The following is a 17,588-nucleotide window of genomic DNA, read 5'->3' as shown; positions in this document are numbered from 1 at the left end:
AGAAGGGTGTGTCCCTAAGCTTTTACCTGGGAGCAATGATGATCTTGTCAAGCATTTCAGTGAGACCAGCCCAAGTTTTTAGGGTGGGGATCCCGACTGGTTATACGTACCTGCAGTCCTTCTCCCAGAGGAAGGCAGAAACACCTCAAAGCCTGCATGTACGAACATCTACTGAGAAATTATTTTAATCAGACACCAGCTGAGTGGGAGAAAGAAAAAGAACAGAGAAGAACAAACAAAACTCCCTAGGTGCTGGATGTAAGAGATCCCAGCAGCAGCAATGGACTGGAATTCCTTCCGAACAGCTGCAGTACTATTCATTTTCCTGGTAAGTGGAATCTACAAAAAATATCCTCATCTTCATCCTCATCGCAAGCAAGTGAGAACTTTTTAGAAAATGTTATTTGGTGGCGCTTCTAACCTAAACCCATTAAAAGTTTATGTTAATGACCAGGTGATTTTATGAACTCGATTTTTAAATAGGGTTTCTCTATTTAATTGAAGACTCCAGATCATAGTAATGCCTCAGTGTCCATTCATCATATCATATCACTGACATGGAAGTCATTGCTAAGACATGCTTGGAAAATACTGAACTTGGGAAATTCTTATCACTCCTTGGGCCATTGTACAAATTCTCATTGGCAGGTGGGCTTTTATATTAAGTATTGCAGGTGTGTCCTGACTTTCAACCTAAACATTTTTTTAAATTCTTTTGGTATCTTTGGTGACAGAGTCACTATAATTTTTAAATAAAAAAATAATATCCATATAAATTTAAATCATAGCACAGTCAGTCTGTGATGGGCTTCACAAGCTCATGGACCAATTTATCCTCAGGATCCACACTATGAATACCAAAAGCCCATGCTACTTATTATGATTTGATTTAAAACTTTTTAATCTTAAAAAAACTGTCAGTTTAGGAGATTTGTAAATAACACAGTAGGCAAAGGCATGGCTATAATTAAGGGGTAAGTATAATTACCACTATGCTTATTCTTGGTTAGTAATGACTGATATAAAAGTTGTACATTCGATGGTCAATGATGTCAGGAAATACTTTATCACTGCCCCCTTATCTATTATTAGTTTTCTCTTTAGAGATGATAAATATTAAATGCAACACCAATACCTTATATCAAAAAAAATTTCATTTTGTGCAACAATTTTAAAGTCATAGTCTGTCTCACCGTAAGACTCATGGAATCCCACAAGGCAAGTGCCAGGTAAATCACCCTCCAGCTTTGGCAGGATGTGGTTCATATTTGTTTCTACTTGCCTAATTTTTGAACTGGAATGTTGGGTTTGTATAGTAACAAGGTAGATCTTTGATGCAAAATATGCTGGTTAGTTTAAATTCTACTTATTAATGAAAAGAGGTCATAACAGTACATTAAGTTACCAATGAGCATCAGTAAACTGATAGCTTTAGTTTTTTAAGCTGCACTTCAAACATCACTACTCCTATGCCATAGACTTGTCAATGGATTGTCAGTTTCAGTTGATATCATAACTTGAGATATGGCCATGATCAATAAGCATTACCATTCTGATTTTGACCTTAGGAATATTTGTGCATTGCCAAATAATCAAATACTTTTATTTTTAGTTTCACACAAATTCTTTTCATGTAAATTTGACTGATTAAAGTTTATTGTATAATTTTAATTGATTAGAGTTTTCAAATGTTTATGTACTTTCATTAAGTCTATGAGATCTGCCCTGCTTCTTGATCTATATAATTATTTCTAATTAATTTTTGTTCTATAAATTCCTTTAAGCAGCTATGTCCTAATTAATCATTCTTCAATAAAACATATAATTTTATAAAAATCATGTACTCTCAATGAGCTTTCTTTGGAGAGAGGTTTCTGGGCATTTGTGCTTTAATTTCTGAGCTTGGATAACTTTGATTTTTGCAGATTGATTTTGGAGGAATGAGGAACATTTGGCCATATTTCATTTTGGAATCAATCACAAGTTTCTCATGTCTTGTGAAAAATATTTCTTGAGAAACTTATATTGTAATGACCTTAAATATCTTATTTTTCATATTGCCATCATAACATTTTTTTGTAAAACATTTCACTTTCTAAGGCTTTGAAGGTCATAATTTATTTTTCCTGCTGATTTTACCAGATGGGTTTGGTAACTGTCCTTTGGAATCTCTAATCTGTCTTTTGCTTTAAAATATTTTTTCCCTAAAGACAACCACCACTATAGCAAACTCTTTCGATTTCCTTTCCTCTAATCTCACTACAAATGTTTGCCTCTACCAAAAAAAGAAGAAAAAAAAAACTACATAAAGGCTTTATATTTTTCTCTGCTCAAATTCATAAATAAAAATCCATGTAGCAACATACTTGAACAATTGTGAAGATGTTTAAGATATTTAAACTGTTAGTATCCATAATGCAAAGCCATTTGAGAGCTGGGTAACTGTCTGTTCACAGCATGTCATATAGTCCACTTGACATATATGAAAGTTTTAGACCTTGTTCAAACTAGGAGTTGGGCCAGAGAGAGTAAAGCACAGGAGCTACTCTTAAAGTAGTCAAGGTTGTTTCAAGATTGTTCCAGTATTCAGATAAGTCTTCTGGACAGATAATAGCCCACATCTGCTGTAACACTGAAAGCCAAAAACATTAACTGTTTCACATTGAATTTTTTCTTCTTCTTCACCTTCTCTTTCACCTCTCCTTTCCTCCATAAAATTAGCATTTAGAGTGGAGGGAACAGTTAGAATGCATGCTCTTTTGGCAATAGAACAATGTTACCAATGCACCAAATATAAGACATCTGGCCAGATGTGGTGGTGAATGCTTGTAATCTGAGGGATTTAGTAGGCTGAGGCAGGAAGATAACAAGTTTAAGGTCAGCCTGAGCAACTTAGCAAGACCCTGTCTCAAAAAGTACTCAAAATAAAGAAAAAAATAGAAAGGAAGAAAGGAAAAAGGTCTACATGATTGCACTCAGACTAAAATACACTGAAAATTATATTCATTTTATTACCTGATTCATCAATGGATTTGAATAAAACATCCTAAGTTCCCTTAACTGTGTTCAGTGTCATATAAAGCAGGAGAGGGCTAAAAAACTAGTACAGACCCAGCAAACGAGCCGAAGAGAGGACTCTGCTTTCTTGTGCACATATTATAGTTACATACATTATAGAGATCAGTATTTCAGTAAAATATTTTATAGAAAATGGAAGCAGTAGATCTGTTCATCTCTTCAGTGAAACACACAAATTGTATTTAATCGTAATCATTTCCATTGATACAGGGCTAGTGAATAAGAATTACTATTTCAATGCAGTTTCAGGATCAGCATCTTCTTTCACCTTTACATAAACAGGAATGCCAATGTATCACCATTCAATTAGTGTGAGTTGCCGCAGAGTAAAAGCATTCTGCCATCTAAGGTTTTAAGTAATAGGAAAACCTAAACCACTAGGAATGCAAATTTATCAATCTGAAGACTTGAAACTGAGGGTCAAAATTCACATATTTGAAGAGTCTCATGACTCTTAAAAAATGACATTTTTTGTCTACATCCAGAACATTTCACCTCTGATAGCTCTTCACTCTGTTTTTATCAAGGACACTGTTGCTGAGTATCCTTGTGTCCTAATAGGCACTGCCTGCTGTATAGCTGGAAGCCTGCTCTGCCTGGCATTGCAATTTCATGATGCTCAGCCCTCAACTGAGGGAACGCCCTCACAGAGTGCTGGATCATGCCACCCCTGCTGGTTATGCTTGGCATGCAAATTCTTTAATGAACTTAGACAGGATGAATTTTTTTATAGTGCCATTGGCAGCTGATCCATACTCTTAATTGGTCTAAGAGAACAATGCTCTGATGAGAAATCCCATCTCCACAAATTCAGAGCTGTCTGTTGTTTAGGAGTCTACTTGACTATAAGTTATTTGAAGGCAGGTTCTGTGCCTGGTTCAGCTTTGTGTTCCTCATAGTGCCTTGAACCTGTGCAAGATTGCTCAACAGGTATCTAATCACACTGAGCACAGGGATTTTTGGATAGTTTTGTTTTTCTTTCCTCAAACATACCCTCCCCAAAATATCAAGGTATTAAACTTGGAAATAATCACTTTGGATTTTCCTAAAATTTTTATGACATAGTATTGCATTTTCTTGACATTTTTTCTAAGGCTTACCATAATATTTTTAGGATTTAGGCCCTTCTTAAGTCTTAAAGTAGCCTTGGATCCATAGAATACATATTCAATACATGTTTGTCAAAGAAATGCACAGACTAATAAAAAAAAATGTGAGAAATCAACTGAGGGATTATTAACCTCAGATTGACATCCTTTGCTGGAGTAGTAAAAAGAAGAAAGACAAAGGGGAGGTTTTTAAAAATAAGTAAATGATATTTTACCTTTGCTTTAAATTCATCCTTGTGACATACATAGCCGTTAAATGCATTAAGATTTGATGCTTAACACATTGATGCTCAAAATCATTAAATGCAAGAGAGTTTCCTTATAAAATTACTTTCTCAGGTCTATTTTTTATTATATAAAAAATATACACTTCAATTTAAAAATGCTACAACTAACTGCAATTAAGGAATCATTAAAATTACCGTGCACTTTTGCATCCTGTGGCTTTTTCAAAATAAATAAATGAATAGATTGGCTCCTAAAACAAAGATGAACAGGGGAACTCACCGAAGATGTACTTTAGATGGATTACTCATGCTTTCACAGAATTTCAGAATTATGAGAGGCTTCAGTTCTCACATACAGATGAGGCAATCGAGTCACAGACTGACCATCCCTGTGCCTGCAACCAGTGAACAAGCAAGAGACGCTTAGGGGTTGCCCCATATTCCTCACTGCATGAACTTCCATCACAGGCTCCCTAACATGGTTCCAGAATTATTTCCACCCATGCTACTCTCCTAATTGTCAGAAAACAGCCTCAACCTTACTCCAGGGACAAGATCAGAGCAATGTCCTTCAGCCTACTTCACCTAATCAATTCTTGTCTCCACCCTCCTTCTCCTCTCTGTCCTCTGTCTCTGAAGTCCTTTCTTTTTCTGCCTATTTCGTCCTTCCCCCTCCTTCCCAACAACTCTGTTAAGCATCTTCTGTTAGAATCTCTTTTATTTTAAGTCAAGATTTCCTTGTCTCCTTCCTCAACTTCAAAAATCCGGAGATCTCCCTTTTCCACCCAAATTTTCTGGATTCCTGCATCTAATCCTTTCGTTTTAGCTTTGTTTCCTTTTATCAACAAATTTCTGGGAAGAGCGGCCATCTTTGTGTCTTCCTCCCCTCCTCTTTATTCCTTAATCTTTTTCAAACCAGCAAATACTTGTTCCATCTATATGAAAGTGTTCTCTCTAAGATTACCGAAAATCTCAGGTCTTCAGGATTCACATTTTCACCCTTTTAAAATATCATCTGATGCCTATTTACACACCATCTGTCTCAATTTCCCCTTCCCTTGTGATCTGTTAAAATGCATTATATTTTCCTCCTGTTAATATGGCCACTCCTTCTCTGCTTCTTTGTTTTTTGTTTGTTATACTTATTTCCAGTTATATAAATTTTGGAATTCCCTGCTCCCATCTCAGCCACAGACAACTTCTTTTCTGTACCCTTTACTTTAAGAATTGCAACTTCTCCCCTGATTTCAACTATCCTGCCTGAGCACAGGAACTTCAAATCTAGGTATCTAGGCTGAGCTTTTGATCAAAGTGAGGATGCGTATTACAAATGGTTAAGTGTCTTTACCTGGGCGTTTCTCTTCATCTCAATGTGTTCTATACAATCTGCTACTTCCTTGATTTCAGTCTCATTTTTTAAAATCACTATCATCTGAGATTCTTCCCTCTCTTGATTCCCCCATCTCTCAAGCTCTGTCAATTCTAATATCTCCCTGCGTTGATATTTCCTTGTCAATTCCTACTACCTCTGCTCAGGTTTAGCTTCTCCTTGCCTCTCGCCGAACTTGATATTGGAGACTCTCAACTGCTCACATACTGTAATTGCTGCCTCTTCCCATCACTTCCACCAACTGTTGTCTGAGTCATCTTTTAAGCTCACAATTTTTATCATGTCTTTCCCATGATCAAAATACTTACCTTCCTAATGAACAAAGGGAGATGATGTTAGAACTGGAAAGGTATGTAAGTTGGTCTTCCTCTTTTACAAATGAAACTAAAGCCCAGAGGATTTAGAAGCTTTTCTGCCTCTCCCAGTGATTTTTTTTTTGTCACTATTTTGCCTTTGAAAGTCCAAGAGTGACATTGTATCTGAGCTTATTCTAGACTCTGAGCAAAAGAAAATAAGCTTAGGTCAACCCACCACATTTTTAAGCAGACTTGGCAGTTTTTTAATTACCCATCCAATTGTGAGTCTGACACAATGGTGAAACCTGCTTGGTCTCCTGCCTAAGTTGCCTCTCGTGGGAAAAAGAATGACCCAGCTTCATAAAGTTGGAAAAGTCTCTTAGTCATCTGGGACATGGATCCAAAACAAACAGCAGACAGGACACCTCACCACCTCACCGCGGGAAGGGAAATGCAAAAACAGATAACAGATGTCTACGCAGCTCTGTAACTATGAACAAAGGACTTCCAAACTGACAAATAAGGTATCCCACATCCCTGTTCCACAAACAGCAAAAAGGGAGAAGTACTTCACCTCTACAGGTATCAAGAATGCATTTGCACAAGCATCTTTTCAGTTTTGTACTCAAGACAGACTCTACAGATAACATCTCAGCTACATGTGCAAAACATTTAGGCCTTTGACTTTCCTTATTTTCCTTTTACTACTGTTGTCATTGTTATTACAAGATGGTATAGTCTGTAATTCCAGCAGCTCTGGAGGCTGAGGCAGGAGGATCACAGGTTCGAAGCTAGCCTCAGTAATTTATGGAGGCTATATGCAACCTATTGAGACCCTGTCTTAAAAAGGGTTGGGGATGTGGCTCAGTGCTTAAGAGCCCTTGGATTCAATCCCTGGCACCACAAAACAATCAAAACCTGTTTCTCATCCATGCAAGGATAATATATTAAATTATCAGACAGTTTTGAGTTCTCTAAGGTGTTATGTCAATTCTGTATAATACGTTTTGAGGGAACATATCATTTATTGTAAAACCCCCAAGCACAAGTTTAAGCTGAGATTTATTGGGGCATATGTAGCCATAAGTTAATAGCTATGCCCCAATTTCCTCATCCATTAAATGAAGATAATACGGATAGTGACTACACGGACTTACTGCAAAGATTAAGTACATAGCTAGCGGATCACTGGAGGAAGAACAGAAAGGAAAGAGAAGGTCCTAGGGAACTAGATTGATCAAATTATGTTATGCATATATACAAATATGGCATAGTGAATCCCACTATTATAAATAATTATAATGCAACAATAAAAATAAAACAAAATAAATTTTTAAAATGCTCCCCATTAGCTTTGATGTGGAGCCCCTCCCAAAAAGATTTAATGCATAGATTCCTCTAAACATATTGTCTAGTACTTAGTTATCATTCAGTTAATCGTAACAGTGATAATTATGATTAATACTATATCATGGGTAAATAATTCTCTTTTCACACTACTCATATTAACTATAAATACATGTTTTCTTGAATTATCAATCATGACAATTTTTAAAAATTGGTACTTGGAGACTGGCATTTTACATTTTCTCTAAGAGTGAAGTTAAAAACAAACTATTAAAAGAATTTTACCATACTTAAAAATTACTATTATTATTATTTTAAAAATGCAACCGGTAATTTTCTTATATCACTGATGCAGATAATGTCTGATTGTGAAAATAATTTTCATTCTTTGCAATTCTGGAGAAAACTCAATTAGATGTTGAACATATCTTATTAAGGAAGTACACCATCTTTAATTAATTCCAAGTGCAATCTAAAACCTAATAAATGCAAACTAGCCATCAAAATCATGTTTAAGCAATATTTAAACAAACATATGGACACATCAGACTTGAAGTATGTATGTCTTATATTTTACAAAACACTTGTGGTTTTTAGGGGAAAAAATAAGTTAAATTATACTGATGTTTCACTACTAATCATGTGTAAAGATCATGGCCAGAGCTTAAACGAGGCAGAAATCTGGCCAGCATACTTGTTTGACCAGAGAAATTGCTAAAGAAAAGATTATTGGACGCTTTATCTGTAGCAATTTATACACTCCTGTATTTTCCTCTCCTTGCTATAGAAGATTGCACTTATAGTATCTATTTTAGTTTTAGTGTTAACAATAAAGCATCAAATATGAACTCATTTTACATATAGGAAATTATGTGCTTTTATTCCAAAATTTTTATGTTTATTTTTCAAAGCAGGCAGGAGAGTTGTCTTCTTAAAATTTCCAAAAAGACTAGAAAATCTTCCATCTAGAACTGGAATAAAAAGGAATAATTACTATGAAGTTTTCTAGACAGCTCTCTCCTTCACTTTGAACAATTTTGTTTTTCTATTTCCATTTGTAGCATGTCAAATCCTGCAACCATAGCCCCAAGTTCTAGTACTGGACATACCATTGACTATCACTGCATAATATCAGAATACTTCTAGCTCTTCAGGAACACGATTTATTAAGAAAGCTGATTTTCCAACCCTCATTTCTTCTGGGATCTTGCTTCACAAATGTGATTAGGAGTATCTACATAGCTTAGAATGAAAAAAAATGTATATTTTAAAAAAGTAATAAAAAGAAAAGCAAAGTGAAAAGTTAAACAGGAAGAATTCTTAGATTCTTACCAGACCCCAGAGCCAAACCAGATCCATCAGCTATTCAGACTGATGAATAATTCTAATAACTCACAAGACTATTGTTTGATTTTTTAATGATGGGGTAACATGAATTTTACAACATTCAATTAAAAATTGGCTATTGTAATTATATTTTTCTTTTTATAGGTGGTGGTGGAAGTTAACAGTGAATTTCGAATCCAGGTAATTTCCCTCAAATCCATTGAAAAATGATTTTTGATTAAAAAAGAAAATAAAAACGTTTGTAACAGAATTTTTTCCAAAGAAAATTCATTCTAATATGTAAAGTTAATCTAAACCAGGTGTGGTAGTTCATGCCTATAATTCCATAGATGCAGGAGGCTAAAGCAGGAGGATCATGGATTCAAGGTCAGCCTCAGTAACTTACTGAGGCTCTGTCGCGAAATAAAAATAAATTAAAAAATAAATAAAGTTAATGTAATGCTGAAGTTAATAGACTACCAAAATTACCAGCTTCCCCAATTAAACATCCTTTCTTTTAACATTATAATTTCCCCCTCCTCCAAAACCTCCAGTGAAATATGAACTATAAATAATGGATACTATTACTTTGTCCTCCCTATTCAAGGTTAGAGATTATAATACTAAAAATGGCACCATCAAGTGGAATTCTATCAGAAGGCAAAAACGTGAATGGATCAAGTTTGCTGCAGCCTGCCGTGAAGGTGAAGACAACTCCAAGAGAAACCCAATTGCTAAGGTAACTGTCAGCCCCGAAACCAAAGCTGAAAACCAAAATGGATGGTGTTCAGGTTTCAAAAGAAGTTGTCTTTTAAATGTGTGGCAAGCAGTCTCACTGAGAAGTATGACAGAGAACTAGAATCATTCAAATTGTGAAAAACGAAGTTCCTAAAAGGATAGATTAAGAAACTTGGGTACTTAAATGAACAATTAAGACTTGACTCACCTCGCTGGCAAAATTAACATATGTGCCACCCAGGAGTCTAAATGGGAAAAAAAAATACTGTGATTTGAAGAGTTTAGTGTTTTTCACACTCAGAGGAACCACTTCAGCATGTGCTTTTTCTGCTTCATAATCTATCAGAATTGAATTCCTAATTTTGTGCTTATTTAGGAACATCCACAGGTGCCTCTTTTGTGCTATATTTTTTCTTTGATTTTCCTTCATTTTCCTCTCTGCACACACATACACAACCACAATCAGAAATGTGTCTGCACACACAGATTCACACACACAGATATATAGGTTCATACACAGATACACACAAATGTGCACACCCATTCACACAGATATACACAGACTTCCTGTATGATTTGTTTGCTGGCATACAGTGCCTTATTTCAAAGAAAGAGTTCTGATTTCTAAAAACATTCATTTGAGCAGCCTCCTTCTTTATCTGCTAATGCATCCTCTACAATTTCAGAATTAAAATCTCTAAGTAACTTGATACCTACATAAATGCACTTAAAACTTTCTTTTAAACCTTACTTTTTTTTTTTTTTAGTTTTTAAATACTGACCATCAAAGTTATGCAATGAGAGCACCAGTGAACTCCTGACAGAACAAGAAGCTCTCTCCTTCAGATCCAGAGCTCACAAAGCTTGAAAATGACACAAATTCAAATTATGAATGTTGAATGAATGACAAGTGCAGAGATTTAGATTTATTGGGGTGATATTTTACCTTTTTGGTCTTACTAGAAATAGAAATTAAATTTGTTTTACTGATTGTTGGTTACCATTAAAAAATACTACCATTATTATTGAAAATAAAGTTAAGTATTACACTTAACTCAAGGAAAATAACTCTATGTTTTCAACATTTCCCAAATGATGACAGGGACCACACATTCAACAATTCTCAAGAAAGATAGCTGTCACATATCCAATATAGAACCCTTTACTTGCTCCCTGTAATATTTTCACTTGTGTTCTTTGTGCAGATTCATTCAGATTGTGCTGCCAACCAGCAAGTTACATACCGCATCTCTGGAGTAGGAATTGATCAACCACCTTATGGAATCTTCATTATTAACCAAAAAACTGGTGAAATTAATATAACATCCATAGTCGATCGAGAGGTCACTCCTTATTTCATTGTAAGTGGGTTTTATCTATGAGTGTGTGTGTGTGTGTGTGTGTGTGTGTGTATGTTCAGGCCTAGATTATTCATGGAAATTTTCAAACTCAGATCGATGCTTGACTTGATATCAAGAGTCTCAATATCCAATAAATACAGAGAAAATTAAGAGAGAAAGAAATATTTCACTTAAGGGTTAGCAAAAATACCAGTGTCTACTCAGCCCCTGTGACAAACTAGAATATTTATTTGAAGGAACAAGTATCTAAATTTTACTCCTTTTTAAAATAATTCAGTTGAAAATGTTGGTTCTTTTCCATTCCAATGCCACTAATGAAGGATTCTGTTCTGATACTATTAATTTATTAGTATTAAATATGAATTTATAATCAAATGTGTTACAATTTGATTATAAATTCACCTTGCTCAAACACACCTGAGCTCTAAATGAGCCTTGGAAATTCTTTCATCCTTACCTGGATTGCCCTCCATTTCTTGCAGGAGCTGTTGTGAGCTTCAGCATCTCTCTCTTCAAACCTTCAACTTCATTTCCCCCTGAGCAGTTGACTCTGAGACCAGCTTAAAAAGGCTGGGGCCACCCAACACAAATTCCCACAATTAATTCTCTCTCCTCCAGATCAGAAATGTTCTTCATTAAATCCAAAAGCAGAGTCAAGTCTCTGCTTTTCCCCACACCTAAGCCAAGATATTCCCATTGTGCCATAATTGCCTCTTTCTTCAAGAGCCTTATTCCGTCAACTTTTTTTTTCATTTATCTTTTGCTTGTCCCATTGGCTGCTTCCATTTATATCTATCATTATAGTCAACACCTATTAATACTTACAGTAAAAAAAAATTAAATAAACTCTTCTTTGAGTTTGTAGTCTCATCTCTTAAAATATCAGTCATTCATATCCAAAAAAGGCCTTCAAATAGCAATCTGCACTTGCTGATCTCACTCATATGGCTTAATCCTATGACTACTCTAATTCCATATCTGCCTTCAATTCCAAAACTGCATTCCTGCCTTTTCTTCCACAGTGTATCCCCACAAACTCCAAATCAGCCAACTAATGTATCAGTTTTTCTTGAAACACAATCCACATTTATACAAAATGTATCACATATATGAAATAGTAAATATCAGACTTATGCACATTGCAGATAATAATAATGCAAACACCTCCACAGAGGCTCCTAACTTTAGAATGCTACATTTCAGAACATGTCATTCAGGGTAACTTTAATCCGTGTTTTGGGGCCATAGTCATTCATATATGGTTCAGGAAAAAACTATTTTCTTATTGCTGAAAAAAGGCCTACTATACATTTCTTCAAAGTTCCCATGTGACTCTTCTTTACCATGTGATCAACCCCACTCCCAATCGCCCCTGTTCCTAATTTTAAACACAGCATTCGCATCACTACATTTCTTCCTTTCTAAGAATCTCTTTGTTGGAACACTTGCCAATTCCCAGCTCCATCTGTTGAAACAGATGTCTTCCAAGATCTACCTCAATCATCACATTCTTCTACAAAGTCATAGTATTTTTGTTCTTCCTTTATATATCTTATCATATTGCCTTCTCTTAATTAACATTTTGTGTTCATGTTCACCTTCTCTGTTGATTATATAAGTTGTGCCTATATCTAGTATAAAATGATGGTAATAATATGTCTTATCTTTTAATTTCCGACAGTACCTAGTATCAAGCCCCCCGAGAAAAGTCAGAACTTAATACGTATGTCTTTCACCATATAATTATTCTTCTTTTCTCTCTCCTAGATCTATTGCCGAGCTCTCAATTCAATGGGCCAAGATTTGGAGAGACCTCTTGAGCTTAGAGTCAGGGTTTTGGATATAAATGACAATCCTCCAGTGTTTTCCATGTCTACATTTGTAGGACAAATAGAAGAAAATTCTAATGCAAGTAAGTAGTCTACTTTATTAAAGTAAACAAGAACATATTGGCTTCCAGATCACTCTTTACTTCCAGGCAACTACAGACTAAACTGCATCAAGGTAAACATGGCGGATTTTAGAGACAGCCCATAGAAAAGCATTCTGAACAGAAAGGCTTTCCCTTCAACTACAGGAGTAGCTCCAGTCTATCATCTACACGAAGCAGCTCCAAGGCAATGAGGAGGAGTTATTTATGTGACTCATACACTGGCTCTGTAGAAGATTCCTAACAAATTCCAAGAGCATTTTCCAAAGTGGTGGCAGGGGCATAGGGATGAACATTTGGTCTCCCAACCTGGCTGTGTTGAAGGGCAGTCTCACCCCTCTGATCACCATGTTTCTTTTTAAGTTAAAGCACTTACCTGAAGGACCTTGACAGTCTCAAGGAGCCATTGTCTCTTTGTGGATCACTGTTTAGGGCAGTGTTTAGCTGCCAAATACATAAGGTACCTAAGTATGTTAGCTGTTTATCATGCCATTAAAGGGTGGCCTAAACACATGAACAGATAAGGTTGTTCCTTTGAAGTCAAAACTTCAATTTACATAGGAACTTTTAATCTTTAAATAGAATAACTTCTTATAAATTCTATAAGTCCTCACATTCTACTTTTATTCATTTAAATACTATATACTTTGAATTTTTAAAATTAAAATAAATTTAAAATGGAAATGGGAATCTATTTTTTCTTCTCCCTAGTATCATTCTTTGGAGGCAACTTTAACATCTGTACTAGGTACATGTTTTGTAATTATATAAACATAAATAAACATGCTTTTGGACATAAGTAGTACCCTTATACATACTAATCCATGCAATTTTATTTAGATATATTTTGAACATATTTCCATATCAGGCCATCTTTCCTGATTTCTTCACTTATTTCAATAGTTGCACTGGATTTCATATTATATACATATAATTAGTTAATTACCTACATTTTTTAAACTATGCTAAAATGAAGAAAGGGAGAAAGAAAAGAAGGGAGAGAGAAGGGAAGAAATGCCCTGCTTCACTTGTAAAAAAACTTTTTTGAAACAGTTTGGAAGGTAGAAAAGAATTCTAGATTATAAATGAATATTTGCAGCTCTTCATAGTCTATAGCACCTTTCATTAAAACCACTCATAAGGCCGGGTGCAGTGGCGCATATCTGTAATCTCAGTGGCTCAGAAGGCTGAGGCAAGATCGAGCAAGTTCAAAGCCAGCCCCAGCAATTTAGCAAGGCCTGAAGAACTCAGTGAGACTACTGTCTTTAAATAAAATACAAAATAGGGCTAGGGATGTGGCTCTGTGGCTGAGTGTCCCTGATTTCAATCCCTGGTATACCCCCATGCCCCCCAAAAAACACTCCTAAGATCAATGGAAAAGATAAGAGACAGGACAGGACTACATGTAGTTAAATGAACATTTCTTTAAATCTACTAGTTATTCAGCACTTAACTGAGAACAGCCCCAAACAATAATAATATATATTTAATAAAAGTGCATATCCAATAGGAACTTCATTAGCTATTTAAATCTTGTCTGATCTCAACAAAAATATATTACCATCATCTCTATTTATAGCTGTGGAAACTTAGGACCAGATGATTTAGTTGCGAAGTGTGAAAGTCAGGAAAAAGTTGATTGGGTCTTAATATCATTTTATTTCACCTAAACAAAACATCCTAAAGAAGAAGAAGAAGTTGTACTAAAATAAGAAATGGAAATCCAGAATAATACACTTCCTTTGTTTGCTAGCTTCAGGAATGTCTGAGCTTCTAGTAAAATGTGATCTCTTATTAAGACAAAGGCAAAGAAAGGCGCTAAGGTATTGATGTGTTGAAGCGGTAGAAAGGGAAGATAGATTATATGGAACAACTAACACACTGTTGGGTAGGTAACATACTATACGGTAGCAAAAATGTAAATTGTCTCTTTGCAATCTATTTTCCTTCATTTCTAGATACACTGGTGATGAGACTCAATGCTACTGATGCAGATGAACCAAACAATTTGAACTCAAAAATAGCCTTCAAGATCATAAGACAGGAACCTTCTGATTCACCAATGTTTATCATCAACAGATACACTGGAGAAATTCGAACAATGAACAATTTTCTAGACAGAGAGGTAATTCTTTTTCCTCAAATGGGTGTTTAGTCAAAGGAACTGATTCTAAAAACAAGAATACTTAAGAGAGAGAGAAAGAAAACAATGTTTTGAAGTTATTAGTTATATAATCATCTCTCATAATGATAACAAGAAAATATGTAAATGAAAAAAGTATGGATTATTCAATGACATTTTATTCCAACATCTTTCATTTCATCAATTGATTAGGATTTGCCTTAATTTAAGAAAAATGTATTGTAAAAGGACATAAAATTTGCGTAGAGATAAAAGCGCCATTAAAAAATAAAAGGTGTGCTCTTTAATGAAATAAGCATAAGAAACACTTGCTGTTGGTCCCATGTTGGTGAGTCACAGTGCATATGATCATGGTAGAGGCTCCAAGAATATAATATCGAGGCAAAGAAGCCAGCTTGTTTCTTTAACCTAGCACAATTTGAATTCTTTGGAAGCAGTACTCTAATCCCCCACCCCACCCCACCTTCCCCCCTCCATCTCTTTCTTTTTTCCTTCCATGTAACATCTACCGGCAGCCCACCTAATGGTTTACTTTCAGAACTGGATCACAGGGTCAAAATAACAGATAGGAATTAAATAACACCCAAACCAACCTTTGATTTACAAATAATGACTCATAATTGTTAACAGAGTAGAATCACCCTTGCATGACTTACATTGTATCATGTGGTGCAATGTTTTAATTTTAAAATACCTATTTTTTTTATTTTTTAAGAAATACAGTCTTTAAATAGAATGTATCAAATCTGCATATGCATTAGGGATACAAATGAGGATGTTTTATCTTCTAATTGAAGCATAATTAAATTTAATTTTAATTATTATAGCTATTTCAAAATGACAATCTCCCTACTAATGACTCTTAGGTTTAGGATAAATTAGATTATTTTCAGATTTTTTAAAATGCTATCAGTTTCTAGGTTACCAAAATCTCCTTTTTTACACATTTGAAAATGATCAGTAATAGAAATTGATTATTTAGCTCTTCAAACTTTCTGAAGCATCCCAGTGAGAATCCTTTAATATCAAAATAGCTATAATGGTAAAGAGCTTTAAGAAAGGAGTGTCAGACATTAAGAAGATATCATGAAGAGATACCAAGATGTCTTTAACAATGAATGCCTTAAAGTTACACCCAAATTTTTAATTTAAAAAAAAAAAAACTTTGTAGCTTTTACCAACTTTTAAAAATGTAAACACCATTGCATAGGACCAAGAATAGATACATCATCAGTAACTCCAGTGCCACAACTTTTCACCTCCCCAAAATACAAACTGTTTCTCTCCCTTTATTTTTCTCACCTATTCAAGGGCTGATGTATGAAATTTTCATGTCTTAAATCTTTGGTAAACATTGGTCTGATCTTTCTCCTCTTGATCATTCTGGTCTGTTTCATCATTTATCAACTTTTTCCATCTCTGGACCTACTATGATTAAAAAGACACAAGATCTTTAAAAAAGTGTCGCTTCTTTTAAATAATGCTGAGAATAGAAGTGGCCACTTCCATATTGGCTCATGTGAGACTGGTGGATTTTTCAACAGTCTGTGTTATCCCTCTCTCTATCATAGACTTCTGTAAATGCTGAGTCAATCTTTTAGAAAAACTTTACATAAGACAGAGTAAAGACTCTATGTCAAGTGTGATATTGTTTGTAATGTGTACTTTTAGCAATATGGCCAGTATTCTCTTGCTGTGAGAGGCTCAGACAGAGATGGTGGGGCAGACGGCATGTCAGCAGAGTGTGAATGCAATATTAAAATCCTGGATGTCAACGATAACATTCCATATATGGAGATGCCTTCGGTAAGTACTTGTTCTTTCAATTTTTAATCTAATAATTTAAAATCAGTATATTTTAAATTTTGCACAATTATATTTACAGATATATGTGTAATATCATAATTGAAATGTAGACACACTTTTTGTATTTGTTTATACAATAGGAAAAAATAGATTTAAACAATGAAAAATAAAATTATAATATAATTTTTAAATAATGAATAATATTAAAACATCAATACAAGCCTAGTACAGTTCTTCTCTCATAGTTTGTGTTGGTTTTTTTTTTCCCCACTTCTTGTTTTAGTACTCTGTAAATATTGAAGAAAATGCTCTACATTCAGACCTACTCCAGATTAGAGTAATTGATTTGGATGAAGAATACACAGCTAACTGGATGGCAGTAATTTTTTTTATCTCTGGAAATGAAGGAAATTGGTTTGAAATAGAAATGAATGAAAGAACCAATGTAGGAATTCTAAAGGTTGTCAAGGTATAGTGCAATTATCCTATTTATTTTGTTTTCTTGATCTTTTTAAAATATTGTTTAAAATGACAATAACATTTACACACTTGAGTTAGTGAAAGAATAAGAATTACTGTGCTTTAAAATTATAAATGATTTAAATTTTTTTAATATGAAATTTTTTTGCTTACAATATTTCAGAAAAACAGGCATTGAACTTTACCTTGAAGTTATGTTTAGCAATACAGTACTCCCAAAAGATAATATGAATTGAAAGCATTTTTAAAGGAGAATCTTATTTTACACTTTCAACAAAGTATGATTAATATTTAATATTAATCTTTTCAGAATGTTTTAAATACAGATTTAACGAGCTCAAAAAAAATGTGCCCATG

At 34.5% G+C, this 17,588-nt stretch overlaps 1 protein-coding gene across 3 annotated transcripts in view; it reads left to right on the top strand.

Moving 5' to 3' along the window:
* The first annotated feature begins 280 nt into the window (after positions 1 to 280).
* The window catches only part of Dsg1 (desmoglein 1), a 31,796-nt gene continuing 14,488 nt past the window's right edge, over positions 281 to 17,588 (top strand). For all 3 annotated transcript variants that reach the window (XM_076836818.2, XM_077105604.1, XM_076836817.2), the window contains exons 1-8: positions 281 to 328; positions 8,939 to 8,974; positions 9,381 to 9,512; positions 10,717 to 10,872; positions 12,640 to 12,784; positions 14,761 to 14,927; positions 16,617 to 16,751; positions 17,035 to 17,220. In XM_076836818.2, the coding sequence (XP_076692933.2) occupies positions 281 to 328; positions 8,939 to 8,974; positions 9,381 to 9,512; positions 10,717 to 10,872; positions 12,640 to 12,784; positions 14,761 to 14,927; positions 16,617 to 16,751; positions 17,035 to 17,220 (1,005 nt within the window). The remainder of the gene's footprint in view (positions 329 to 8,938; positions 8,975 to 9,380; positions 9,513 to 10,716; positions 10,873 to 12,639; positions 12,785 to 14,760; positions 14,928 to 16,616; positions 16,752 to 17,034; positions 17,221 to 17,588) is intronic.

Source organism: Callospermophilus lateralis, chromosome 17, assembly GCF_048772815.1.
Source record: "Callospermophilus lateralis isolate mCalLat2 chromosome 17, mCalLat2.hap1, whole genome shotgun sequence".
Lineage (NCBI taxonomy): Eukaryota > Metazoa > Chordata > Mammalia > Rodentia > Sciuridae > Callospermophilus > Callospermophilus lateralis.
The sequence above is the reverse complement of the archived record's forward strand: the minus strand, read 5'-3'. Positions and strand labels throughout refer to the sequence as shown.